General features: G+C 56.0%; 1 protein-coding gene across 3 annotated transcripts in view; it reads left to right on the top strand.

Annotated features, from left to right (window-relative positions):
* ZBTB16 (zinc finger and BTB domain containing 16) overlaps positions 1–26507 on the top strand; it is a 54372-nt gene extending 27865 nt beyond the window's left edge. For all 3 annotated transcript variants that reach the window (XM_054291486.1, XM_054291485.1, XM_054291484.1), the window contains exons 4-7: positions 7743–7829; positions 20884–21054; positions 23183–23350; positions 23587–26507. In XM_054291486.1, coding sequence (XP_054147461.1) covers positions 7743–7829; positions 20884–21054; positions 23183–23350; positions 23587–23816 — 656 coding nt within the window. In that variant the 3' untranslated portion in view covers positions 23817–26507. The remainder of the gene's footprint in view (positions 1–7742; positions 7830–20883; positions 21055–23182; positions 23351–23586) is intronic.
* The last annotated feature ends 319 nt before the right edge of the window (positions 26508–26826 follow it).

The following is a 26826-nucleotide window of genomic DNA, read 5'->3' as shown; positions in this document are numbered from 1 at the left end:
AGCCTGTCCCTGGCAGGCAGCCAGCTTTGTGGGTACAGTATGTACAGTGAACGCTGAGCCAAGCTTGTCATCACACAGGATTAATTTTTTTTTTTTTTTTTTTTTGTAAATCCGGTGAGGACTGGGGGGGCGGGGAGAGCTCTGCCTCGAGCTCGCAAACAGCCGCTGCGAATTCCAGCGCTGTTATTTATTAAAGCAGGAGACCTTTGCACCTCTTGCCTCGCCTCCCCCCGCCGCCAGCCCTGGACACGGGGAGGTTATGCTGGAGCAGTGGTGCAGGGCTCGTGTTCAGCTCTGAAGGCAGCTTTGCCTGCACACCAGTGGAGCCTGTGTTTTACTGGGAGTTTGCAGTGGGATGGCTTGTGTCCCCTGGCACCCTTCTCCAGCCCCAGTGCCAAAGGGCTTAAGGGGGCTAACATCTGCAGCTTCCCCATCCAGGTGTTGATGGGCTATCGCAAAGGTTCCTACTGAGGACCTGGTTGGGGAGCAGCCCTGGGGGCTGTGGTGCTCTGTGGCAGCCTGGGCTGAGCACACAGTGCTGTTGTGCCGCAGCCTTGCAGGTGCGGGGTAAATACTTGGCCCCATGTTGACTCTCAGTATAAAGGGTAAATGTAAAGCCTTTAATGCCATGCAGAGTCTTTCCCTACCTGCTGCCTGCACTGCTGGCAGACAGACTCTCAGAGATCTCTAAGGCTGACGTGGAGAGTTGCCCTTCTCCCAGAAAAGCAAATTGTCAGCAAAGGTGAGGTGGGAGACCCAGTTTGTTGGTTCTGTGGTTCAGAGCACCACTGGTTTGACAAGGGAGGCTGATCCCAGCACTGCTGCTCCCTCAGTTGCATCGTCACCAGAGCTGATGCTCAGTGATGCTCATTGTCAGCCTGGGGTGCTGGTTGCTCAGCACCTGCTGTGAGCTGGGTTTGTTCCCCAGGACAGGGAGGAGAGGGGGTTTCTGTCTGTCCCCACCAGCAGAAATGGCTGCCGTGGAGATGGCTGTGCTGCCCTTCTCCACTCTGGGCTGGGAACGGTGGGAACAGCTGATAGCACACAGGGATGCTCATGGGCAGCATGGGGAACATACAGGCAGCAGCCCTGCAGACCCCTGCCCTGTTGCTTCACACCCTCCCTCCCCACCCAAATACGCTCCTCCATCATCAGGAGAGGCAGAAGAAAGCCCCGAGGTCCTGTTGGGGGATGGACGAGCTGTCCAGGGAGCAGGGACTACCAGGGGAGTGGGGTCCAACACGCCGGTGGGGATGGCACCTCAGACAGAAGGGGACGGCACGTCCACATCCCACCCTTGCCTCTGTCTGCCAGTGGAAGGAGAGGGGGCTCATCCCGGCCCATCCACCCCCAGCGAGCATCGCCCTGTCCCCTGCTGGGTGGGCTGTGCGGGGCTGTGTGGGGCTCTGTGGGGCTGTGCAGGGCTGTGCGGGCTGTGCGGGGCTGTGCGGGGCTGTGCGGGGCTCTGTGGGGCCGAGCGGGCTGTGCGGGGCTGTGCGGGGCTCTGTGGGTGTGCGGGGCTCTGCGGGCTGTGCGGGCTATGCCGTCTTTGCGGGGCTGTGCGGGCCGAGCGCGCTCCAGTCCCCTCGCCCCGGTGGGTGAGCTGTGCAGGCTGTGCGGGCTGTGCGGGGCTATGCCGTCTGTGGGGCTGTGTGGGGCTCTGTGGGGCTGTGTGGGGCTCTGCGGGGCTGTGCGGGCTGTGCGGGGCTGTGCGGGCTGTGCGGGGCTCTGTGGGGCTGTGCGGGGCTGTGCGGGCTGTGCGGGGCTCTCTGGGTGTGCGGGGCTGTGCGGGGCTGTGCGGGGCTCTATGGCTGTGCGGGCTGTGCGGGCTGTGCGGGGCTCTATGGCTATGCCGTCTGTGGGGCTGTGCGGGGCTCTGTGGGGCTGTGCGGGGCTCTGCGGGGCTGTGCGGGCTGTGCGGGGCTGTGCGGGCTGTGCGGGGCTCTGTGGGGCTGTGCGGGGCTGTGCGGGCTGTGCGGGGCTCTCTGGGTGTGCGGGGCTGTGCGGGGCTGTGCGGGGCTATGCCGTCTGTGCGGGGCTGTGCGGGCCGAGCGCGCTCCGGTCCCCGCGCCCCGGCCGGTCCCGCGGCGCTCCCCGGGGACGCCTCCGCCCCCCCGGCCCGGCTGGCCGGCGTCCCGCGCTCGGTCCCGGGTGATGTCAGCGGCCTGCCGGCAGGTCTGGATGTTCTGCCAGCGTTCCCGCGTTTATGATCATCCGCAGATGTGCATCCAAGAACACACTGTACCCACAGCAGAAATTAATGCAGGCTTGACTGCCGGCCAAGCCGCGCACACGGGGGAGAGGAAGAAAGAAAACAAAAACTGTTTAATGCTGTTTATAAATTATACACTGGCTGATGAAAAATACATTTCTCTTAGCCCCCACCCCTCCCCTCCCCATCCTCTCTGCCTCAAGAGCCTGAACTGAGACCGGAAAATTATGGTTTGCTTTTTAGCTCCTGTTTTGGCCGGGTTCCTGGACCTGGCCGCTGGGTTGAAGCCAGCTTCTTGCTTCTCCCCGCCCTCACCTGATGAAATACGTTTATTTTTCACCCACCGTCTCTCACCGCTCCCTTGGTTTGGCTGCCCCTTGTTATTGACATTATTGACGTTATTGACGCTATTGATGTTATTGGAGGTGGGGTGCAGAGCGGGGTGCCGGGACCCCTCGCGCCCACCCAACGCATCCCGTGTCCATCCATCCCTCACGATGTCCGTGGCCATCACTGCCCACCTGCTTTCTGCTGGAGGGGGGAAACTTCCCAAACTTCCCCCCAGGCGGTGGTGCTGGAGACCCCCTCCTCACTTGGGCCGGGAGGCGAAAGGGGCAGGAGCCCCCCCGTCCCTGCCCACCCCTCCCCGCTCGCTCGCCAGCCATTTACGCCGCTTTTGTGTTGTTTTTAATACCGCTAATGTTTATCATTTGCCCAACAGGCCTGACAGATTTTGTTTCCTGTCGAGCGGCGGCGGCGGCGGAGCCCCCCCGGTTGCCAAGGAGCCGCCTCCCCGCACCGTCACGGGCTGATTTGGTATTCCGCGCGGCGCCCCGCCGCATTTCTGTATGCAAGACAAAGTGTTTTGATGGAGGACGATTGCAGGAGTGTCTGGAGGCTGTTTGGAGTTTTATGGGCTGTGCAGTGCGCGCCGTGCTCGCTCGCCGTGCGGGGCTGCCAGGGATGGGGTCTGTCATTTTTTCCCTGTGGAGAGGATGCTGCTGGAGAGAGTGGCAATGGCAGGGGCAGCGGGAAAGGGGGTTGTGTAAAAACCTGCCGGTTTGGGATCCCAAGTCAGTTATCATCATTCATAATTTTTATTATTATTTTTTTAATGCAAATGCTCCCTGCTCCAGCAGTCCCTGTGAGGTGCAGGGGTTGGTGGCGCTGCCTGGCCAAGGCTGGTGATGGTGTTGCTGCTGACCACCTCCTCAGCCAGCCCCAAGCCCCTGCTCCATCCCTCCGGCTGCTTTCCCAAGGCTCCCCAGGGCAGCCCATGCCACAGCATCCTTCTCAGATTCTGGCACTCCAGCTCAAGGTCCCTCCCCACTCTGTGCTGCCCACACCTCACTTTTTCTGATATTAGTTATCACCTTTCCGTGGCACTTTGGGAAGCAGGAGCTGAGGCTGACTTTCCAGGCCTGCTCTGCAGCTCTGTCTTTTTTAAGCCCTTCTTGGGTTTCTCTACAGTATTTTTTTAGCACAGAGATTTTCATGACTTGTCTCTTCCACTTGGGTGAAACAGGGGAGAAGGGAAATAACAATAATGATAATAATAATAATAATAATGGCAATAATAAAGATCCGAAAGCGGCTTGATGTGGGCAAAAGAAGAAAACAAGAGAATGGGATAGAGAACAGGCTAAATTTAAAATTGTAATTGGCTGACTTCCACAGGCTTGCGGGTGTTTTAATGACTCATAATAACTTCATTTAAAACCAGCTGAGCAGAAAATAGATTGGAGAGGAGCCTCAGGCCATTATGGATTTGTTTTTTTTTTTTTGACAAGCTCTGTTTTCGGCAGCCAGGAAGGCACTCGCAGAGGGCTCGGCTGCTGCGCTCCCCGAGTTGGTGGTCTGCCCAGCAGAGATTGTATAGAAGCCGGGCTGGCTCTCCTCTTTTTTTCCCTTTTTTTTTCACTGATTAAAAATAGATGCCTTGAGGTATTATTTTAGCATCACTGTGGTTTGGTGCTTTTTTCTTTGCACTTCTGATGTGGTAAACGGAACATAAATAAAATTGTTTTTGAAATTACTGAATTAATTAGGTAGTAAAGCAACGGCAGTGCATAAATTTTCTTGCCGATTTTTTTAATCCATATTTCCCCCCTCACATCTCCATCTTCTCACCAATTACAGCCTGTTAATAATATACAATCCCGAATTTTTATTAATTGCTTCTGCTGAGGGAGGGGATGTCACATTCTACTGATGGGGCCATTGTGCCAAGCCAGCAGTGGGGAAGGCTGGATCCTCCCCCACCCCTCTCCTCACCAATTTCCCATCTTCCTCCTCCCTTGGCCATCTTCCTCCTCCTCCAGAGGATGCTGGCAGTCCCTCTTTTGCTTTCTTCCTTCTCTTTTCCTGAGCTGGAGCTCAGCATGCCTCTTCCATAGCCCCACGGAAGTTTCTCCTCCCCAGGAAAGTCATTAAATGATGGGCATTGGGAGGGGCTGTTGGGGTGATGGTGGATAACAAGATGAGCTCTGCCATCCAGCCCAGCGAGCTGAGCCTGGCTGGCTGGGAGGGAGCAGCAGCCCCTGCCCGTGTCCTGGTCCATGGGGCATCCCACTCCCAAGAGCCACCGTGCAGCCCGGCAGCCTGCTCCCTCACATTTCCTGGAGGGGAAATTAAATAATAGAGGCTCAAAAAGAGCTCCAAGATGATGAAGTCCCGCCTGAGTTCTGCCCCTCCTTGTGGCTTTGGGGCCTGCAGACCCGGGCAGCTCCAGCCTTGCTTGGGGCGGCAGTGACCATGCAGGATGGAGCAGCAGCGGCTCCTGCCCCTTTGCACCAGCGACCTTTGTGAGGCAGGGGCTGTAAATTTGCTTGTGCGGATATAAATGTGCGGCAGGGGGCTGGTGCCAGCAGCAAGGCTCGCGCCGAAACGCGGCCGATACTTGGCAGCACGCAGAGTTCTGTCCCAGCCCATCGATAAGATCATCTGCAGATATCTGTGCGTTGTAGGCGATACAAGGCGCTGGCTAAATATACCCTGCCCAAACCTGCGCCGATGGTTTCTGTTCAAAGCAGGGAGAAAGGCAAGGGGGGGGGAAGAGAGCCCTGCCATGAGCTCCGCTTTCCAACGTGTCCTGCTCCTTTCATAACAAACAGCAAGCCGTGGTGGTTTTTTTTCTGAGCCCTGTTATAATAAGCTCAGATGTTGGATGACATTTTCCCAGTGACTCACATAGTAAAATTAACCTTGAACTATTTACATATTCAATCGCCGCCCTCCTCCTCCTCCCCCTCCCCGCCGGCGTGTGTACATTACAGGAATTCTGGCTCCGTATCAGTTTTTTGTTTTGCTGATGAGAAAAGGAAAAAAAAAAAAGAAAAAAAAGAGAAAAAAAAAACAACCTCCCCCCGCCTGGAGTACACATCTACTTGAGGGAAAGAACACGCAGTCCTGGCCTTTGGAAATTGGCAGGCGGCGTGCTGTTCCCGCGCTGATAAGAGGTACTGTAAATAAAACTGTACGGCAGCGCCTGCTGTAAATGCCCCGCGTCTGTACTCATTGTTCTGACAGCTCCGGCTTTTTTTGGGTCCGCTGTTTTGGTACACACTGTGCTTCCTTATGTAAGCCAGTGCGCCCGGCTCCTCCCTGCGTTCGCCCTGTTTATTTTCGCCTCGCCAGGAATTTTTCCTCCCCCCGTCCGCCCGCCCCCCAGCCAGATGCTGGCTGCCTGTGCCTCCCCCGGCCCCTCCGGTCACGGCTTGCGGAGGGCACCGGCACGTCCCTGCTCCCGCTAATCCCGTGTGGAAATGGGGGCAGGCAAAGCAAGCCCCGTGCTGAGCAGGACCATGCTCGGTCTCAGCCCGCGGGCGCAGCGAGCCCCTCGAAGCGCGGAGTGCCCGGAGTGCCCGCAGGGGCACAGCCCGGGAGGGGCACAGCTCGGAGGGGCACAGCCCGGGAGGGGCACGGCCCGGGAGGGGCACAGCTCGGAGGGGCACAGCCCGGAGGGGCACAGCCCGGGAAGGGCACGGCCCGGGAGGGGCACAGCTCGGAGGGGCACAGCCCGGGAAGGGCACGGCCCGCAGGGCACGACCCGGAGGGGCACGGCCGCTCGGAGGGGCGCGCACCAGCAGCCGCCCTGCCCGGGCAGAACCTGTTGCTGCCGCGGTTGTTGCATCCTCACGGATCGCGGGTCGCCACATCCTCGTGGATCGCGGCGCTGGGGCCGGCGGAGCTTCGAGTGGCCATGGAGAGCCATGGAGAGCCATCGCCTTGGCAACTGCGGGCTGCGCGCTGCCCGCGCCGGGTGCCGGCCGTGTGCTGCCCTATCGATCCGGCCCCTCGCTTCACCCCATCCCGCACCTTCAGGGACACGCTCCGCACTCCTCCTCTCCCCGCTGTGCCTGGAGAGGGCACCCCCGGCAGCGCCGCATCCCAGTGCCCCACATCCCTGCTGGCGTGGTCCCCTGGCCGGTGCAAGGGAGCCGCCCCGGAGCACCCCAAAGTTTGGGTGTGTTTGCCCCTTGGGAGCCGCCAGCGGCCCAGGTGCACTCGGGTTGTTTTGAATGCAAACTTGACATCGCAGCGAGGGCGGCGGGGAACAACATATGCACAGTAAACAGGCAGACTGTCATATTGATTAACAGATGAGACCTCTATTATCGATCAGCTCTTGGCGAGAAAATTTATCACTTTTAATTTCACCGCTGCCAAATATTTCTGCCTGCGAGCCAGCCGTTACCGAGACAATTTAAAGGCAAAGGAATTCTCTTTTCCATGCGTCTTGTGATACCTCTCTCCCTGTCGCCTTCTCTGCCCACCTTTCCCCAGACCCCACCCTGACTGTGGGATGGAGGGCTCGGTGGGCTAGGAAGGAGTGGGCAGAGGCAATGTGGACCCCTGAAAATGGGCAGCACAGCATTCTGCGAGGCAGTGCCCCCACCTTGAGTCCTGCTCTGGAACATTTAGCTCCTCACAACAGATGAATCAAACCTTGAAATGGGGCAGTGGCTTTGTCCCACAATGCTGTTGGATATGGTGTGTCATTAATCTGGTTTCATCTAGAAGTTACTTATCAGATGCTGGGTGTCCTGGGTTTTTCCTTGCCCAAACTAGCAGCACATTGATAGTAATTTTCTAAGAATTGCCCCAAATCCCACATCTCTTTCCAATAGTCAGAGATGCCTCTGAGCTTCTTGCTCAGTTGTTGCATTCCAGCCACATCCCTCATCAAGTGCATCTTTGGGTACCAGCAGCACCAGCCACGATGGGAAGGAACAGGAAACCAATTGCAATTGGATAAGTTGCAGTGCTAATGAAATGCATTGATATTGTAATGATTTTAAAAAATAATAATAATCTTTTCCTGGCAAGCAGCTCTGTATTTTGCTGTGATGTGCAAGGAACAGGAGCACAGGGCTGAATGAGGCACTGCTTTAGCTGGCTGCACAGGGGCCATTGAACATGAAACCCCTCCGTACACGGGAGTGTTAATGGCAGCAGCAGCGTGCAGGTGCATGCTCAGGTGTGCGTCCTTTGTCCCTGGAGTAACGCTGCTGTCCCTCTCTCTCCCCAGCGGGTGCCAAGGCCCTGGTCTGCGATCAGTGTGGCGCCCAGTTCTCGAAGGAAGACGCCCTGGAGACGCACCGGCAGACGCACACCGGTACGTGGCCTCCCCTTCCACCTTCACTTAGGTGCAGGCTCCAACATTTGGGCTGCCTTTGTCACCCTTTGCCCAACAGAGAGCTGGACCTTCTGCAGTTCCTGCCTCTGCGCTGCCCAGGCAGCCCCAGCTCCTCTTACACTAAAGCACAGGCTAAGGCACCAGTTGGTGCAGTGCTGTTACAGCACTGCTCAGCATTGACATGGGAAACAATGACAGAACACATGTGAGGTCGTTTGTCCCCTTTGCATGCAAAGCTTGTCCCTGTCCAAACACCTCCCAGAAGTTGGTTTCTGCCATGTTTCTGCTCTGGCACTTCCCAACCCTTCAGTGATGCCCCCATCAGGAACACAAGGATCTCTTCAGCCTCTTGCAAAAGCTGCCGTGCTTGGGAAAGGTTTGCCTGGGGGAATTCACAGCCGGGCAGACCCAGGTGGAGCCCTTCACCCTCCAAATCCAGGCTGGAGCAGGACAGAGCGCCTGCTCCTCCTGTGCTATACTGGGAGCTGTTTAGCTGAGCACAGGCTCATCTTTCAGTGCTGAAAGCCCTGATAGAAATGCCACTGGCAGTGAGTTTGTGCTCGCGGCTGGCACAGAGAACCCGCCCGACTTCACGCTGGGGGTGTGAGGACGGATGCAAAGTGCTGTGTCACCGGCTGTCACCCGGTCATGGAGCTGTGCTGGCCAAACTCCACTCCATAAATCTTAAAGTACTTGCCCTCCCTGTCCATGCCCTTACAGCTGGAGGCTGGCTTTGGCCATTCCAGGTCTGTTTTGAAGCCCTCCATGCGTAGGCTGAGGAGAAGGGCTGTGAAGGGGCAGCCAGCACAGTGAGGGACTGGCTGCACAGGGCTGAGCATCCCAAGCCCAGGCAGGGGGGTCAAAGTGGCCAAGTAAAAAGCAAATTGCAGCTAGCTCCCCCTTCCCTTCTATTTCCCAGACCCATGGAGCATCATGGGCTGACAAGTGGGAGCCCAGCCATGGAGCTGAATGATGCTGCACCCCAAACCATCCTGCAGATGCAGAGCAGTTTGGCTAACAACCCTGACATTCCTGTAGGGATTGAACCTGCTTTGGCTGGTGAATCCTTGGGGCTGGATTGTGCCAAAGCTCAAAGAGCAATGGGCAACCACAGCAGGGGGACACAGTGACCCAAGGGGAGCTTGTCATTATTGCCTCCAGCTGCTTTGAATGATGGTAACACAAAGCCAGGCTGTTGTGCATGTGCTGCATCGAGCACTGCTCGTCTCCACAGCAGAAAACTAACACCCCACTTCCTGAGGCAAGGCAAAAAACAAGAATAAATTTAAAAAACAGTTCCTGCTTGTAAGCACGGCGCTGGCAGGGCTGTGTGCAGCCCCACAGACACGGGGCCGAGACGCCCTCTCCGGGTGTGCACTGTCCTTGGCCCCCGTCCCGCTGCAATAGGAAAAGCAGCAACTGTTTTGGCTCATCTTCCAGAAGCACAGGCTTGGTGCTGGGGAAGAGAGCATGGAAAATTCCTTACCCTTCTCCTCAAATGTAGAGGAAAAAACAGAATGCATTGGGATGGCAGCCTGAGTAGCCCCAGGCAGCACCGCTGGGAGTCGGGATGTGCACACGAGCGGTGCTGGTGCTAACGGCTTTGGGCTCGTGCCGACGTTTATAAATATCAGAGGTGACTCGTCTCGAGTTTCCTCCCGTGTGCCAAGGCAGTTAGCGCACGGCAGCCGGTGTCAGTCAGCAGGACAGCACAGATTTACTCCTGACCCAGTTTCACGTGGGCATGAGCGGCACCCGCTATAGAGCACGTTTGCCTCAGCAAGTAGTTGGATTTTTGATTTGTGGGGTTGGCGTGCCCCCGGCCGCGCCACTAAGGATGAGCAGGACCCTTCACTCTCCCTTGCCCACATCCCCTGGGTGCATTCCCTTCCTACATCCCATACTCTCATCCTCATATCCCTCGTATCCTCTGTCCTGAGACACCGGTAGCAGAAAAGAATTAATAAAACCAACATGTAACTGAAAATTGAAAAGCTCTATATCTCTCCCCCTTTTCTTCCCCCCCTGGTTTTTTCTTTTGCTGGGATGTTGGTAGCGTTTTGATTTAATAGTTGGCCAAACACAAGGGTCTATTTTATTCAGAGTTTACAGGCCTCAGGGCTGTTATTCCTCCAAATTTAATAGCATTGAAATTGCAGGGTTGGCGATAATTTGCCTATCACTTTCTGCTCTCCCATTGATGTTTATTGTCAGCGGGATGGAATCTCAATCCGATTCACTTAGATAACATGTCTGTTAAACATTTAGATAATTGTGCCATCATTAACTTGTCACATTATTTTAGAGATTCAAAACAGTCGTGCAGTATAAGCGGAGGTACAAAGGGAGAAAGATCTGGCGCGTGAGAGCAGGGACCCGGGAGCAGAGGTGGCAGGATGCCCCCGCGCTGTCTCCCATGGCAAGTGTGGCTCAACGACCGCACGGGGATTTTTAAAAATTTTTAAATTATTTTTGCGTTTTATGCCAGTGCTCTCAGTGTTTTTCCGTAGAAGAGCATCCCAGCAACCCCATAACTGTCTTGGGTTTGCCAAGGAATGCGTGGGAGCCCGGAGGAGGTGGAGGGGGCATTGCGCCGGAGCTGCTCTGTCACACGGGCACGCACCACCCCTGTTCTTGGCAAATGTACATCGAGTCAAATTTATTACATATTTGTCTTATCTCCTCACATTTGCTTTGCTTTCTCTGTCTCAAAATGGTTCCAGCCCAAAACCTTGCAGTGATGCTGCAGATGTATGGCACACTGCTACTTCCAGTGTGGAAATGACAGATTTTGAGCAAGTGGAACATAACACGTGAGTTTGGTGATGTCAGCTATAAATCACACTGAAAAACAAATTCTGTTTGCCTCACACTCGGTGTGGCACCATGATTAATAGCCAGGCCAGCGCTTCACTGGGATGCTGGCATGACTCTGCCAGTGGCTGGGGCTTGTCCCAGTGGTGCCACTGGCCACCAACAGCCATCGACAATGTCCCTGCTCCCCAGCAGATTTGGGAGATACTGTTTGTGGCTTGTCCTGCTGCATCCTCTTCCACAGTTTGATCAAAGCAATGGCACAAGCAGCCAGCACAAGCAACTGGCACGCTTCCTTACCAAAACCAGCCTGACATCTTCCTGGGCTGCCCGTGACTTTCTGTTACTGCTTCACAGGACTCAGGAGGGTTTTCTGAGAGCAACCCAATGAGGCTTTGGGGGGAAATACCTCTGGATCGTGCTTTTCTCCATAGCTAGAGATAATGCACTGTAGCATTAAGTATGCTTAGAGGTAATTATCCCTCCCATGCTCGCCTGGGCTGCGCAGCCCCGGCGGGGGAGGATGTGCTGGCGATGCCGTGTGCGGTGGACAGTCGATGCTTCGCGCATTTTCTCTTGGTGCAAGAGCGGATTCTGGACGCTGAGGTGCCGGCCCCAGCTCGCAGAGAGTCTGCGGGCAGTGGGTCCTAGGGGCGCAGCACAGACCCCCTTTGTCTGACAGTAATGTCCTGTGACAGCACTTGAAATCTGAGTCCTGGCGCGCATTCCTGCGGCCGGGAATCTCCCTGCCTCCCAAACCACGGCTGCCCTTGCCACTTTGACAGCAAATGGCAGCAAGAGTTCCCTGTGCTCCTTGGTGCACACATGGGGAAATGTGATGAGGCCAGGCATCGTGCAAGCTGGTGGAGTCACCAAAAGCAGCGAGGAGGTGGGAGCGTGGCGGAGCCGTGCAGCCACGATGGCATCGGGGCCAATGGTCTGCCTTTAATTTTCCTGTGCAAATACTATTTAAAGCGCGATGAGAAAAGCCCTCTCACTAAGCTACGGAGAAATCTTTCTTGTCCTTTAATTCTAGATGAAGGGGATTAGTGTGAACATATTTAACCTCTGACCCATGGACAAAAGCATTATCAAATTTAGTTGCCAAGTGGCTCCCCATTTAACCAAACCAATGCGGTATCACTGCAAGATTTTTCCCTCCCTCCCTTGAAAGCTTTAACATCTATTGTTGCCCTGGAGCACCGGAGGGCCTTGGCTGCCTTCCTTTGCTGGCATTCAGGGTGCTGGTCAGAGCCCCATAGGGGAGCACAGCATGACATGGCACTCACTGCTAGAACCCACGAAGGCTTCACAAAGCCAGCCTCCCAAAAAGAAAAGCCTTCTGTAAATGGGGCTGGTTTCTGCATGCCCAACTCAGTGCTGGCCATGTGCTGGCCTGTGGCGGCACAGAGGATGCTTGGCCATCTCTCCAGAGCACAGAGAGGGGTCTCTGTCCCCCTTTGCTCTGGAGCACAAGGGATCAGCTATGGTGAGCTTGAGGATGCTCGGCATTTCCATGCTGGGCTTTATAAAAGAGGGATGAAGCACGGTCTGAGAGGCGGCCGGGGTCTCCTGGTCCAGCAGAGGAATGCCGAGAGGGGCCTCCCGTCAGGAGCCGGTGTCCGTTTACAGTGCATCTCTCATAAACCCGGCGGCGGGGGCGAGGGCAGGGGGACCGGCCCTCCTGGTATGTGATTGATTATCTGGTATTTATGCCATTGAGGACTTTTCAGCGGCTCGGGGTCAGGGGGTCATCTCATGTGTCTTGCTGCAAATCCGCTTCCTTTTGTACAGTGCGGGCTGGGTGAGCAGACACACAAAAACAGCTTTTTCTTTTCCTTGGGAAAAAGGGGAGGGGGGCGGGCTGGTGTCAATGAATTTTTTTTTTCAGGCTTTCCTGAATAGTGTCCTTTTTAATTCCAAAGAACTTTTAATTAAAAGTAGCAGGAAAGTTCATCTCGACAAGGTTTAACTTACCTTAGCAGTTACTTTTGTCCCCCAGGATTCGCGTCTCCCCGCTGTACAAAAACCCCCAACAACTGGGGGCCAGGCCGCGCTCGGTGCCGCTCCACATCTCCCCGGCTTTGCCGAGGGGGCCTTTTCATCTTTTCTCTTTTTTTAATGATGGGGGTGCAGGAATAATAAGCAGATGCTGCGAGTCCCGGCTTTGTGCCTCGCGGCAGCCGGTCGCTCCGGTGGCCAGGCTCTGCCAGGCAGCCGCCTCAGCACCAGAAAGGTCATTTTGTTGTTGGGGTGTGAGGCAGGGCTCCGTGGGGCTGCAGGGTGCCAGCATGGTGCCACCTTGAGCAGGAGAGATGCACGAGTGGAACGGATTGGCAATGGGCAGGTGGTGCCCTCTGCCAGGTGGGACGATGGCAGTGGTGATGGTGATAGTGGTCCCCAAGGAAAGACCCCTCAGTCTCCTCACCAAAACTCTTTTTTGGGAGATGGAGCAGTTTCTAGCACATCAGTTAAACAACAGTTCTGAAGTAGTGGGGGAGATACTCAGGGTTTTCAGCAGAAAGTCCGATTGTTTTGTCAGCTGATTTCAGTCCAATTTCCAACTGGGAAGAGGAAATCTGTGAAGCTGGTGCAGTGATGACGAGTATGTGTGACAGCTTCCCATCTGACGCAGTGGCCAGAAATGCCACCGGGATTTGCCCCAGAGAAACTGGTTCTCAGGAAGGGCAGAGGTGTCCCAATGCACAGCTTCCTTGGGAATAGCAAGGTTGAATCTGGCATTCTCCAGAATGGTGTGAGCTTAGGGGAAAGCAGCACAAAAGGGAGGTGTTGCACATAGGTGTTCAGATACCAGGTTACTGCATTTGGCCAGGGGATGTGCTTGGCCAGGAAAGGGGGCAGTTTTATGGCAGTACCTTTAGGGCTGGAACAACTGAGTGATGGTTTTTGCCAAGGATGATCATGAGTCTACCTGAATGGGTTTAATATGTATTGATATATTTTGATAGATATTCAGTACAATAAAAAGGCTTTGGGGTTACCCCTTTGCTGGGAGGATGTGCCTCCAGCTTCGGCCAGAAGGCTTTAGGGACTGCAAATGGCTTCAAACAACTGTTTGGCCTGAGAAAATGGAAATTGGGCTGGAGAGCACAGCGCACCATAGGTGTGAAGTGTCCACAGTGCAATCCCAGGCTAGAAGCATTAAAAGCTCAGGAACTTCCCACCTCCCCCAGCCAGGAGGTGGAAATGCAATAAAAAGGATTGGCCTTAAAAGCTCCCTCTGCCAGGCTTGCATAGCGCTCAGTTTCTTCAGGAAGAAGAGGAAACATTGCTAAGGCTCTGTCAGTGTGGGCTGGGTGGTGCTGAGCACATCCCTTCCTTCCAAGCCTGGGGACCCCATTCAGGGAGCAGACCAGGGAGCAGAGGCAGCACTTTCCAGTTCTGGAAGAAGGGGTTAGGCATGCAGCACTCCCGGGTGGCTTGTTCTGGGGACAGGGGTGTGTCAGGGCCAGTGCTGTCCCCCAGGAGCATCCCGCACAGGCCTGGGGCTGTCCGAATCCCTTGGGCTGCCCCTCCATGGTGCGCCCAGCACCCTGCCCTGGCGATGGGGACGCGCTGCTGTCCCCCAGGGCAGCTGATCCCGCACCCTCCCAGAAGCACCTTTCCCGCTGAAGGCCCCGTTTGGGCCCGCAGGCAGCGCGGAGCTGCGCCCGCGCGGGTCCGGCTGCCGCCGTGATTGACGCAAAGCCAGTCTATAAATAAAGTCTTTCTCTCCTCTCATAAAGACTTTGCGGTTTAGTTTGCTTTCAAGGTCAAGATCAGACCTTTCTAAATAAACACATATCAAAGGATCATTAGCGGAGCAGCACTGTTAAATTGAGATATTAACTTCTGTCAGCCGCGCGTTTCCTTTTTGTTCTGTAACTCGCGACTGCAGCGGGTTTTTATTATTTTGGCCCTAGGCAGTAGCATCTGGCTTCTGTAGAGACTGTAAAAATTAAAAAGCAACACAAATCATTGCGAGAGAAAAGCAGTAAATTCAATGATAAGAATTTAAAATTAAGATGTTTCGGCGCTTTTATATTCTGCGAAACATGAAACGAATGAGTTGTGTGCCTGTTGCCATAAAGCCACCGCCGCTAATCGTCGCCGGGCTCCTTCCCTCCCCGCACGTGCCCCCATAACCACTGTGCCTGAGCAATGGCAGCAAACACGGTGAGGGAAGGTGGTGATGATGGCAATGGGGACAGTGATGGAGATGAAGGGTGCTGGGGAGGGCACAACTGGGCATGGGGGAGCAACGGGCCACCAAAAGGGAGGTGAGAGGGGGATGCTCTTGTCCCACCATACTCAAAGGAAGAGAGAGGTCAAGCTACGAGGGTGTGACTAATGAGCCAGTTCACGAGGATACGGGACCACATTGTCCCCCAGGTCCAGATGGCCCCTGTAATAAAGCACCCCCAGCAGGCACGGGCTGCCCGTGCCAGAGCTGCAGCTCAGGGCCTGGCACGCATTGCCCAGGCTGCTGCGGGTACCAGCACCCCATACATCCTCCATGTGCATCTGCCTGGGCTGTGGGGAGAGCAGGAGTGTGGCTGGGTGGGAAGCGGCCCTGTGCATCGCTGCAGGAGCAAAAAGTGAGGCATTTCTTTTGGGGGGTTTGTTAATCCCCTGTGCTTGCAAGGTCAATGTTGTACGACTGCTCTGAAACGCCAGTTTTCCTCAGTGTTTGTAAAAGGGTGAGCTGGCATGGAGGCAGCAGGCAGTGCCAGAAGCTTGGCCTGGCCTCCTGTTGCAGTGGAGTGTCCACATCCAGCCCAGGAGGAAAACCAGCAGGGGCAGGAGAGCAGGCAGCGTCAACTGCTTTTTAAGAATTAATTTTCCGTAGTCGGTTAAAGTTGGGAAGAAAGCTGTGCTATCTCTAAGTAAATAATAATAATCAAATAAATGCCCCCTTGGGAGAAGTTGCCTTCCATAAAGATGTTAATTAGCACAGAAGCTGAGCTGTGGAGTCCAGAGGCAGGCTTTGAAACTGGGATGATTTGGTGACTCTGGTACAAAATGCACACATTTCCTGTGTTTATCTTATGGGGGTTTTCCCCCCTTTCTCCAGTGAACCATGAAGGTTGTAGGGGCTGTTTGACTCAGCACAGTAATGAATGCCATCACCTCTCAGTAGCACTGGAGTGGGTGGCACCACACAACACGGCTCTGCACAACACCCCTACATCCAGGCTGGCATCTGCAGGTGCTGTGTCCCAACAGCAGCATTCAGGGAGGGCTCCTTTGCACCTGCCTGTGGGTGCACTTCAGTGCTGCCACCAAAAACACCACTTTGGGTCTCATAATCATCCTGAAAACAGAATCCGAAACTGGGCTGATTTTCTTACCCTGCACATGCATCCACCATCATCCTGGGGCAAAGTCCTTTGAGTCCTGCAGCCTCAGTGCTGGTGCTACCCAGGCCTGTGCTGGCACCTGGTTTTCAACTCAGTGACAGCAGGATGTGCACCGTGTTCCCAGGGTCCCTTGTGGAAAGCTGAGCTGGGCACCTTCAGGCTGTCCTTCAGGCCAGCTCTGCCTGAGCTTGAGTGCTGGAGCTGTGAGAGGATGCTCCAGGCAGTGGGTCCCTTGCCAGCCCTGCTGCCTCTGCCAGCCTTCCTGTGGGCAGGGCTGAAAGGGAGGGTTCTGTGCCACTCTCTGGCCCCCTCAAGGGAGGGTTCTGTGCCACTCTCTGGCCGACACTGCCAGTGGCACCCTCCTCCCCAGTGCTGCTGTTCCTGCAGCTCCCCTGCAGCAGCAGCCAGCAGTGTTGGCTGGGAGGTGGAGGCTGGTAGAGAGCCTTTGACATGCTGACAAAAACCCTCAGATGTCCCTGAAATCTCATCTCAGCAGTGCCAGCAGCCTTTGGGCTCCTGCTTTGCATGGCCAGGATGTTTCGGAGCTGCTCGCCTTTGTTGTCAGGACAGCAGCAGTATCGGGTCACCTCTGGCACATGAACCGTGTGAGGCATGATGTTAAACGTGAGCTGTGAAGGAGGGAGCCTTGTGGAAGACCCTGAATTATCAGGACCTGAGGTGAGGGTTTGGAGGTTTCAGGGTGCATGAGGCAGCAACATGCTCTGTCAGCATCCTTAGACATGAGCATGCTCGTGCCCGTGATAATGCTGGAGCCTTCCCAGTGTGCCCCTCCACAGCCTTTCGTTCCGTGCTCCTGATTATTTCAGCAGTGGATGGATCTGCTCATTTTTCAAGTCTGATAACATGGGTCTGAGGGCAGGCAGGGAAAGATGGCAGCGTTATGAAGAGGACTCGGGGAGGGGCAGTTCGGTTTGCACATCTCAATGTTGGTGCCACGAGCCTGGGGACTGCCAGCCCGTGCTGCCACCCTGCTGGGGCTCGGTGGGGATGATGGCTTCACCAGCATGGTGGCACCACTCCCTTTGTCCCCCCTGCCCTGCTGCCACAGCATCCCCGAGTCACCCCATTCCCAGGCACACAGCAGGTCTGGGCTTGGCAGGGCTGCCAGGGGCTCTGGGGGGCCAGCACACGCACGCGTGCTCCAGCATGGGGGGAAAAACTTGAAGTCAAATGTCTGAAAGTCAGATCCCTTTTTAGTATGAATTTGCTGTATCTCATTCTAAGCACTAATTCCAATTTAATTGCAAGTGGCCTGAAGCCTCTTCAATAGGAGTAACAAATGGTTTGATTTTGTAAACTTCATCAGACTGCATTTTAAATGCGACACACTAGCCCGGCTCGAATGCCAATGAAGCACTGAAGTAGCTCTCTGTTTACTAATTATCCGTTTTTACTTCAAGCCACGCTGGCTGGCTTGTCTGATTAAATCGGATTTGTGGGATAGAGAACAGCTAGCAGAGTTTTCTCTATAGTAAACGAGATTGAAACTATGGCCCGCCTGGCTGCACACTGTAAATTATATTTCCTTTTAAAGGGGACGTGTCGCCTTTCTCCTGCAGTGCACCTCCCGCATCCATAAACTCCGCCAGGGCCCAGTGCGAGGCAGACCCGCCCCGCCGTGCCTCCCTGAGCCGTGCCACGCCGGTTTTCAGCCGGATCCCTGCTCCGCAGAGGCGGCGGTGGGGGCGGCGCTGCAGCATCCCTCCCTCGCTGCGCTCGGACGGACGGGGCGCGTCCTGCTCGTCACCGCGTCCCTGCCGGCTGCGCTGCTTTGGGACCGAGCTGCTGGAGAGCAGGGATGCGCATCTCCGGCCTTGCAGCCGTAGGGTTTTCCCTCCCTCCATCGAGCATCCCCCACTAAAAATCAGTTTCGGGACTACCTTGTATTGAAAAAGACCCTGCGAGATGTGGCCAGCACACTAACCAAGAGAGTGTCTAACGCCCAAATCACTCCAGCCTCCACCTCGGAACCCTGTGGCAGTGCTAACAGCTGCCCCACCGGTGGCTTTCAGCTGCTGGCACAGCACTGGCTCTGGCAGGGACGCAGAAACTGGGGATGGTGGGCAAAGGTGGCAGCTGAACGCAGCGTGCGGGGCTGTGCCTGAACCTTCCCAGTTGCTAAGACTTCAATTCTGCGAGCTTGACCTACGCCGCCCCCTCCCTCGGTATCTATCTTTGTGCCCAGGGGCTTTTTATATTTTAATTTGCTTTTGAACGTCCTGCAAAATTAATGGCGCGCTCGGGGCCATTGTGCTGTGTACAGTAGAGGGACGGGCCCTCGGCGCCCGCCGAGAGCCAGCGCGTTTCCCGGGGAATGAATTGCTCGCCCGCCTTCACCCCTTTTAATTGTTGACAGTAAAAAGCGTTTAAATGCTGCTTAATTTGTAATCATCTTCCTGCAAAAAGGGGAGAAACCATTAAAATGTCAGGGAAATGAATAAATCCGTCTCTCACTGATTTGGGGTGGCAGCATTTCTTTATCAGGGGTGATTTTTCTTCCAATGGCTGAGAGCTGGCTCGGGGCTTCTGTGGCTGGAGCCCAGGCACGCACTCACGACAGGACACAGGGCTGAGTCCTGTGGCACCCAGTGTGGCACCCTCTCAAGAGTTTTGCCGTTTTTCCCCGCTTCCCATCCTTCCTCCGGAGGTGTGACATAGTTGGCATGTAGCCTAAAGAAAACCAAGCGCCTTGGAGGCCGGCAGCGGGACGGTACCCGGCAGCGGTGCCTGCCGCGCCCCTTGGCCGCTGGAGAAAGGCACCTGCGGAGCCTCAGGGCAGGGAACGAGCGCTGCCTGGGCCCCGTGTCCCGCCGCGGGGCCCGGTGCTGGGATGCGGGGCCACCTCCCAGTGCTCCACCTCTGCGCCCGGCCGGTGTCGGCCTTTGTGCCACGCAGATGCTCTGCTCGCAGAGCTCAGCTGGGAACTAGCGCCTTCGCAGGCCATGCCAGTACACGCTGACCTCCCAGTCCGGGGTGTTTATTTACTGATACGTTACTTGAAGAAGAAAAAGAAGAGGAGAAATCACCCTGGCCTTTTGCAGGTCTCAGGAAGCAGCACCTGGGGATGCCCGGCCCCAGCTCCAGCCCCGGCCCCATGCGCGCACGAGGCAGCTCGTCCCCATCGCTGTGGCTGCCGGAGTCAGCCCATTTTTATTTTTTTTCAAGCGGGGGCCAATTAGTTTCACAAATGAGGGCCCTACGGTGCCAGGGAGGATTTGTTACGGCCCCGCGCGCCGGCCCGGCGGCATTGTGCTGCCCTCCGCCCCCACGGGAGCCCATTGTCCGCGGCCCCAGCGGGGGCTGCTGGCGGCAGATTTATCGGGGCCGGCGTCCCGCGGGCCGGGGCCTCCGCTCCGCAGCTGGCCGCGGCGCTGGGGGCTCAGCCCCGGGGACCTTTGACCCGTCCTGCTGTCACCGCCGGGGCCGCCGAGGGCCGCGGGGCCGCATACCTCTTGGGATTTGCTGCGCGCTGCCCGTTCGGGGCTGCCTGCTTTTTTTTTTTTTTTTTTTTTTTTTTTTTAATTTTTTTTTTTTTTGTCTTGGGAGCGTTTTGTCCGCAGCTGCGTGGGGGGCACATGAGCCCACAACCCCCCGGGATAAATCCCTGCTGAGGGAGAAAGGCAGCTCCCATGCGGGGCCACCTCTCTTGCTGCTTTTATTCCCATTTCACTGGGGATTTTTTCAGATTTCAGAGCATTTTAGGGTAGCCCAGTGCAAGGCTGAGATTGAGCATCTCCCCAGGCGGCCTCTGTGTCCCCAGCAGGACAGAGCTGACCACGAGGTACCACCACACCTGGGTGGGTGATGGCACGATGCCAGAGCAGGTGATGTGTGAACCAGGATGCCCTCCGGGATGCCCGTTGCCCGTGGCTCCCAAGCTGGAGGTGTGGGTCTGCCCAGGAGCATCCTTCCCTGTCCCCTGCCTGCGTGCCACTGACAGTGCCGCTGCCCATCGTGTCCCTGCCCCGTGGTGCTGTGGTCCTGGTGGTGTCCCTGGGGTTGGTTTTGGTAGCGTGGCAAGCAGCCCTCTGCCCCTGCTGTTCCTGAAGGCTGCACGGATTTGTTGGTTACCTTGAACATCTTGTGCTGCTAATGAATTGCTAATACAATTTTCTAGTTAATTTTATTTCCATAGTCCTCACATTTTAATGTCTCCAAAAAGCGAGCATTTATTTGCTTAATCTCCCTGTGTAATACAATTTGCAGTGACTCACAGTTCTGAACAATCAGCTATGCATAAGCAAAAACAAACTGTTTAAGGCTAGAGGTCTGAGGTGTTTATGGACGGGGTACAAGCACCTGGGTTGGGGTTTTGTCCCTGTTGTGTTGCTGCAGCCAGGTTTGTACCCAAGAGTGATGGTATGGAGCTTGGATCTGCCTTGGGGCTCGGGGCCGCATGCAGCACAAGGGGTGGGCACGTCCCCCTCTCACATCCTGCCTGCTCCCCAGGGCAGCTTCGTGGGGCGCTTCTTGGGGTCCCCTTTCCCTTGGGCACCACAAGGTCTGAGCTCAGCAGCTCTCAGAGGTGTGTGGGGATGCAGCGATCACCCAACAGCTGCCTTGTGTTTGGGCGTCCCTCGGCATCGCCAGGGCTCCCAGCTGCCCCCAGTGCAATGCGAGAACTTCTCCTCTTCAGCTCTTTCCCTCATTGTGCCAGTGTCAGCAGGGTCGGGGTGGCCAGGGACTCCCAACGGCAGCCAAAGCCCTGCAGCTCTTGGGGTCCCTTCTGCTGCCCGAGCATTCCTGCTGCCCCTGTGGGGGAGTGGGACCCCCCCACAGCGGGGCGGTGGGCCGGGGGCGCCAGGCAGTGCCTAAGCAGGGTCTCTCCTCTCGCACAGGTACAGACATGGCCGTTTTCTGCCTGCTGTGCGGCAAGCGGTTCCAGACGCAGAGCGCCCTGCAGCAGCACATGGAGGTGCACGCCGGGGTGCGCAGCTACATCTGCAGCGAGTGCAACCGCACCTTCCCCAGCCACACCGCGCTCAAGAGGCACCTGCGCTCCCACACAGGTACGGCAGGGGACGCGGGCTGGGGCAGCCGGGACGCGCTCCTTCCCCACGCCTGGAAAGGAAATAGGGGGAAGAGAGGTGGTTTGTGTTTAAAAAGCGTGGAGGTGCCTGAAGTGGCTTGGATTTGAAAAACAAAACAGAAAAAAAAAAAAGCTGTGTGTAATAAGTTGATCTGGTCTGAGGTGGCACGTGACCTTCTTAGGGGGTGTGCGATCATATCCGCCTCATCAGCTTACGGCGGTAGATGCACATAATCAGCTGGTGCTCAGTCCTAATGGGATTAGGGCGACCTGCGCTACGTGTAGCTGGTGCTGCCGTGGCCCCGCTGGGGCAGGGCCGGGCTGCAGGATTGCCGAGCGGGAGAGTCCGGCTTGGCCGCCTTACGCCGTGTCCTCAAAGCGCCCGCGCCGTGTCCTCAGCTCCTCCGACAGCATCCCCGGGCAGCTCCGTGGTCCTGGCCACATCGTCAGCGCCGTCACTCGGCGCCAGTCACAAAACACCCCTGAAAGAGCTGGCTCCTGGGGGACGAGCAGGACCGTGCAGGATCGCAGCCAGTGCCACGGATCTTCACAGCTGCCTGGGTGAAGCACTACTCACCCATCCTTTGCCCACACAAGTGCGAGGCTCATGTGCCCTCCTTGACACCACTGTTGGTGCTGACAGGGAACAAAATGTATCCTGAGGAGGGATGCTCCTTTTCTTTCTCTTGTCAGGCAGGGGCCATGCACACAATCTCCAAGAGGGACGTAAAGGTGGCTGCTGGGGGTTGTGCGGGTGGTGTCACGGAGGGTCGCTCTGTGCAGCCTGTGGCTGGCAGCTGCCAGACCCACACGTGGGCTAGGGGTCCCGATGTGGAAATGGGAATCCTGTGTCGATGATAAGCATGTTAATGCTGAGTGCTGGAGCTATTTATAGCCAGTAATCCGGTGACCTGGGCTGCGGGTCGGGCTGCGCGTGTCCCACCCCAACCTCTGTCGCTTTAGTAGCTCCCGGCTGTGAAAAAACACTGGGATCACCGGCGCTTTAGGAGCGTTCAATCGTGCCGTGTGGTGCCGTCCTGCGCAGCTGCAGGATGCTCCCTCTTGTCCCAGGGCCAGGGTGCTCCAGGGGCTCAGGCTCCCCTGAAAAATGGGCGGATAGAAATGCTGGCTGCCTCTGACTGAAAAATCTGTCTTTGACTGTAGGATCAAAAGCCAAAGTGGCAGTTTGGAGCTGGGCACGGGAGGGGAAAGGCAACAACGGCCACAGGCACCGCCTGCCTTGCCTTTGGAGGGGGGCTCTGAGCTGCATCCCGAGCATCCTCCTCCCCCCAGGTGCCCAGGCAGCAGCTGCCGGAGGGGCGAGGGGCCGCAGAGCTGGGCTGCGGCAAATGGGGAGAGAGTAAAATATCATTTTAAAGAGGAAGCGAAAGCACAGGCATGTGAGTATATAACGAGAAGGACAATTTATGCCCAGGCACGAGTGCAGTTTGACACGGGGATAATGAAAAAACGTAGGTCATTGTGGATGACTTAAGCCTTCACAGCTGAAGAAAATGTATGAAATGCGGGGAACATTACACGCTTGGCAGCTCCGCACATCTGCAGCAGGACAAGTGAAATACAGTTCGCCATTCTTTACCATAAACTGTGCTTGTAGGATATGCGGCACAGAGAAATTGTAATTACAGTGACAAGACAAATCAGTAATATTTAAATATTCATGAACAAAGTCTCGGACGATCAATCTATCTTTATTGTCCTTGCCTTCGCGGCTGTAATAAATAAGTAGCTGGAGCCCTCACCTTTCCTTCAAATCATTCTGCCTTTGGTGCCAAACCAGAGTTCATTTATCAGCCGCCTGGTCTAGAGTGTGGGAGATGCCCAGGGCTGGGTCTGTGCTGGTGCTGCTGGGTGAAAAACCTGGAAATTGGTGGTGGGAGGGTTGCAGCACGCTCCAGTCTCTACCATGCCTCAGACCCGAGCATCCTCTGTACAGGAGGGTCTGTGCACGGAGGGACCAGCGCACCGCACTGGGGAGACTGGGACGCTCTGTCCCCAGGATGGCTGCCCGGAGTAAAAAGGCTGGGGAGCTGGTTTTGGTGTGGCGCAGCAGTCACGGCAGCCCTGACCCCGGCATGTGCTTGCAGGTGACCACCCCTACGAGTGCGAGTTCTGCGGCAGCTGCTTCCGGGACGAGAGCACGCTGAAGGGCCACAAGCGCATCCACACCGGGGAGAAGCCCTACGAGTGCAACGGCTGCGGCAAGAAGTTCAGCCTCAAGCACCAGCTGGAGACCCACTACCGAGTCCACACAGGTACGTGCTGGGGTGTCTGTGGCGAGGCTGGCAGGGACAGACTGGTGGAAGGGCTGGCACGTGGACCAGGGTGGCAGCCAGGGATAACAAACCCGCGATGTGCCGGCACGTCACTATTGTAAACAGGGATCAATAGTCACATCGGTTCTGCCGCTCATTCCGTGGCTATCGGCTGTGCCCGCTGCGGCAGCATTGAGCTGGGCAGTTGGTTAGCGCTGACACCCTGTATCCCACAGGTGAGAAGCCCTTCGAGTGCAAGCTGTGCCACCAGCGCTCCCGGGACTACTCGGCCATGATCAAACACCTTCGGACCCACAATGGCGCTTCCCCTTACCAGTGCACCATCTGCCTGGAGTACTGCCCCAGCCTCTCCGCCATGCAGAAGCACATGAAGGGCCACAAACCAGAGGAGATCCCCACTGACTGGCGGATAGAGAAGACCTATCTCTACCTCTGCTATGTCTAAGAGAGGAGGCAGAGGGGCAGCAGGGCCAAGTGGCAGATGACTGGGCAAAAAAAAATCCCACCAAACCCGCAGCATCCATGGCCTTGTTTGTTTTCAGTTCTCATTCGTTTCTTCTCGCCGGAAGGATCCTGCAGCTCATGCCGGACCGAGGGACACACCGGCCCCTTCTCCAGCCCCATCCACACTGCTGTCCCAGCTGCTCACGCGCCTGCTGCCCTTTCACCCTTGCTGCAGGGCAGATTTCACCCTCTGAACCCCCAGCCAGGCCCGCCGTCACCCTTGGCATTGGCCACTGGTGCTGCTGGGAAGACCATGTAGGAAAGAGGCGCTTCCCTGAAAGCGTGTGCACAGCTAGTGCTCTGGGAAGGCTTTCATTCCTGGTGTCCTGTCACTGCATAGGCCCTGCCGTGGATGCCCTGCAGAGGCCCTGAGCTCCCATGTGGGCTTGGGCCCCATTCTGGCAGGTTCTCGTGCTCCCAGGCTGCAGCATCGCAGGCAGGAGAGCACAGTGCCCTGTGAGCCACAAGTGCTTTGGCAGGAGTGTCCTGGGGGCATCCTGGCCAGAGGAGGGTGTTTGGGACACGGAGCCAGCTGGAGCCAGGCTGCCTTGAGGTGTTGCCTGGTGTCCAGGTGGGCTCAGGGGCACAGGATGCTGCTGCTTTCCCCATGACCAAAGACGTCTCTATGCATTTCTCCCTCCTTCCCTGCCTTCCCGGGGCAAGGGTGAAGCCCCTCATGGGGAGATGCAGTTGGTTTGGTGATATGCAGTCAGTGCCAGTGTTGGAGCTGTTAGTGTGTGGCGTCACTCCGAATGCAGGGATCCTCTTTTCTTCTGCTGATTTGGGGCACCTGGAAGGTGCCAAGTGTGGGTTTTTTTGCCCAGCCCTCAGCCACAGGAGCCCACAAGTAAGGGGTGCCCCGTGGCAGGCGGCTTTGCTCGCCGCTTTTTTTGCTTTTTGTTTGGGTTTTTTTGAACTTTCTTTTGGAATATTTCCGCATTTAGCACATTTTACTTGAAATTACCTCATTTTTTTGTGACCTCATGAGCTTTTATTGATTTGGGAGGGACAGGGGTTGGCATGGCTGGGGTGCACCAGCCACGTGCCCAGCATTGGTGGTGGAGAGGTGGTGGGGCACTGGTGTCCCTGCCAGCCTCCTGTTGTGCATTATCCTTACCAAAACTGGTATTTTTTGCCTGGCCCCATGGGGCTGGGGGTGTTGGTTCTGAAGCTACCTCTTGTGTTTGTTTTTGTTGTGTTTCTCCTGCGCAGCCGCGGGCTTGGTGGTTCCATCCCACGGTTCTTTTTTTGTCATTTTGCTGCGTTTGGGTGAAAAGGGGGGAAAAGGAGCTGTGGGTGGGGGTGGTGGGACAGTGTCTGGATAGTTTGGAGGGACACTGATGGCCCCTCTGTGTTTGGGGTGCCCTTCCCACCTCTCCTGGTGCCAAGCAGGGACAGGGCTGTGGGAGCAGCGTCCTGCCTGGCGCCCCAGTCCGGCTTTGCACGTGCGCGTGCCCCTGCGCGTGGGACAGCCGCTGCTCTGCGCAGGGAGGGCACCGCTGCTGTACAATCCGGGATGTGACTGTGGAGAACGGCTCGTTTCATTGTTGTGCCTAAGAAAAAAACAGGAAAAATATTTAAAAAAAAAAAGAAAACAGTTCTTTCACACAGAAAGTTGCTGCAATTTCTGGCGTGTGCATGGCAGGTCCCCGTGGTGTCCTGGCGCTGCCAGACACGGGTGCCATGGTGCCATGGAGCACGTGGCCAAGCTCATGTGGCTTTTTTTTTGCTTTAACTCCCCTTCCATCCCACCATCCCTCTCCCTCAGAGACACAGCCCCCACTGCAACAGTGTTGGGGTCAGCATTGGAGTGATGCTGCTGTATCCCGGGCGCACGTCCCCGCACCGTTGGCTGTGGCGCAGCCCCTGCCACCCCTCCATATATATATATGTAAGTATATATATGTGTATCATAGCAGTGAGGACCAAGCGCCGCACGGGGCCCCGTGGTCCCGGGCTCCCTCTCCCCTGGCTTGGTGTCAGTGTCGTGAGCGCCCGCCTGCCCGTCCCGTTGCTCTGTGTTTTCGCTCGTGGTTCGGGTCCGTCGCTGTCCTCGTTCCGTCTACCTCAGCACCTCTCTGAGCCCGGGCGCAGAAGGTGCCCAAGTTCCCCTTTGGTTTTCTCAGAGTATCTATTGGCTCCTATTTTTTGTACGACTTTTCCTGTCTCACCGTTTGCTCCCCTGCGGTTCTGCTTGCAAGTCCTCTTTCTGTCCTCTAGCCACAGATGCCGTTAGCTAAAAGTTTCCTGAAAAATAAAGAAAAAGAAAAAAAAAAAAAAAAAACAGTTGTGGTGTCTCCTAGTTGCAGCTCTCCGCATCTGCCTTCGTCCTGTGTAGATTCAGATGCATTTCTTTGTAAGACTTCAGTGTTTCTGACAGAGGAAAAAAAAAAGACAAAAAAAAAAAGAAGAATATACTGCTGCAGGTTTTTTTCTCTCCATGTGTCACTAAGTGAAGTTCGTGCCTTCTATAGCAAAGAGAATATTTTTTACATCCTACTAACGGTAGATTTTTTTGTAGTGAACATTTTTTGTATTTTTATTTATAAGTCTCATAAGGAAAATAGCAATGTTCAGTTGTATACCTTGAATCTGCAGTTAGAAAACAAAAGAACAACCAATAAAGTTAATTCTGTTGTCTCAGCCTGCTGTCTCCCATTCCTGTGCCCATCAAGAGGAGGAGGAGGAGGAGGAGGAATAGGAGGAGGTGGAGGAAAGATGCATCCCACCAGCTTGGGGTGAGCCATGGGGGTGCCCACAGTGGTGAGTTTGGGGGTGCCTGCTCTGAGGGGGAAATTGAGGAGGTCCTATCCCTAAACCAACCCCAGTGGGCCGGGGGTCTCCCTGGAACGTCAGTGTCCCCGTGGGCAGGGAGCATCCCCAGCGCGCTGCCTGTGCTGCTGCCTGCCCATGCGGCTCGCCAGGGAGCAGAGCAAGTTTGCCTCAATGAA

Source organism: Melozone crissalis, unplaced genomic scaffold, assembly GCF_028551555.1.
Source record: "Melozone crissalis strain CALT ecotype California unplaced genomic scaffold, PUWL_Pcris_2 ptg000092l_1, whole genome shotgun sequence".
In the NCBI taxonomy this organism is placed as follows: Eukaryota; Metazoa; Chordata; class Aves; order Passeriformes; family Passerellidae; genus Melozone; species Melozone crissalis.
This window is presented reverse-complemented; position numbering and strand designations above follow the sequence as displayed.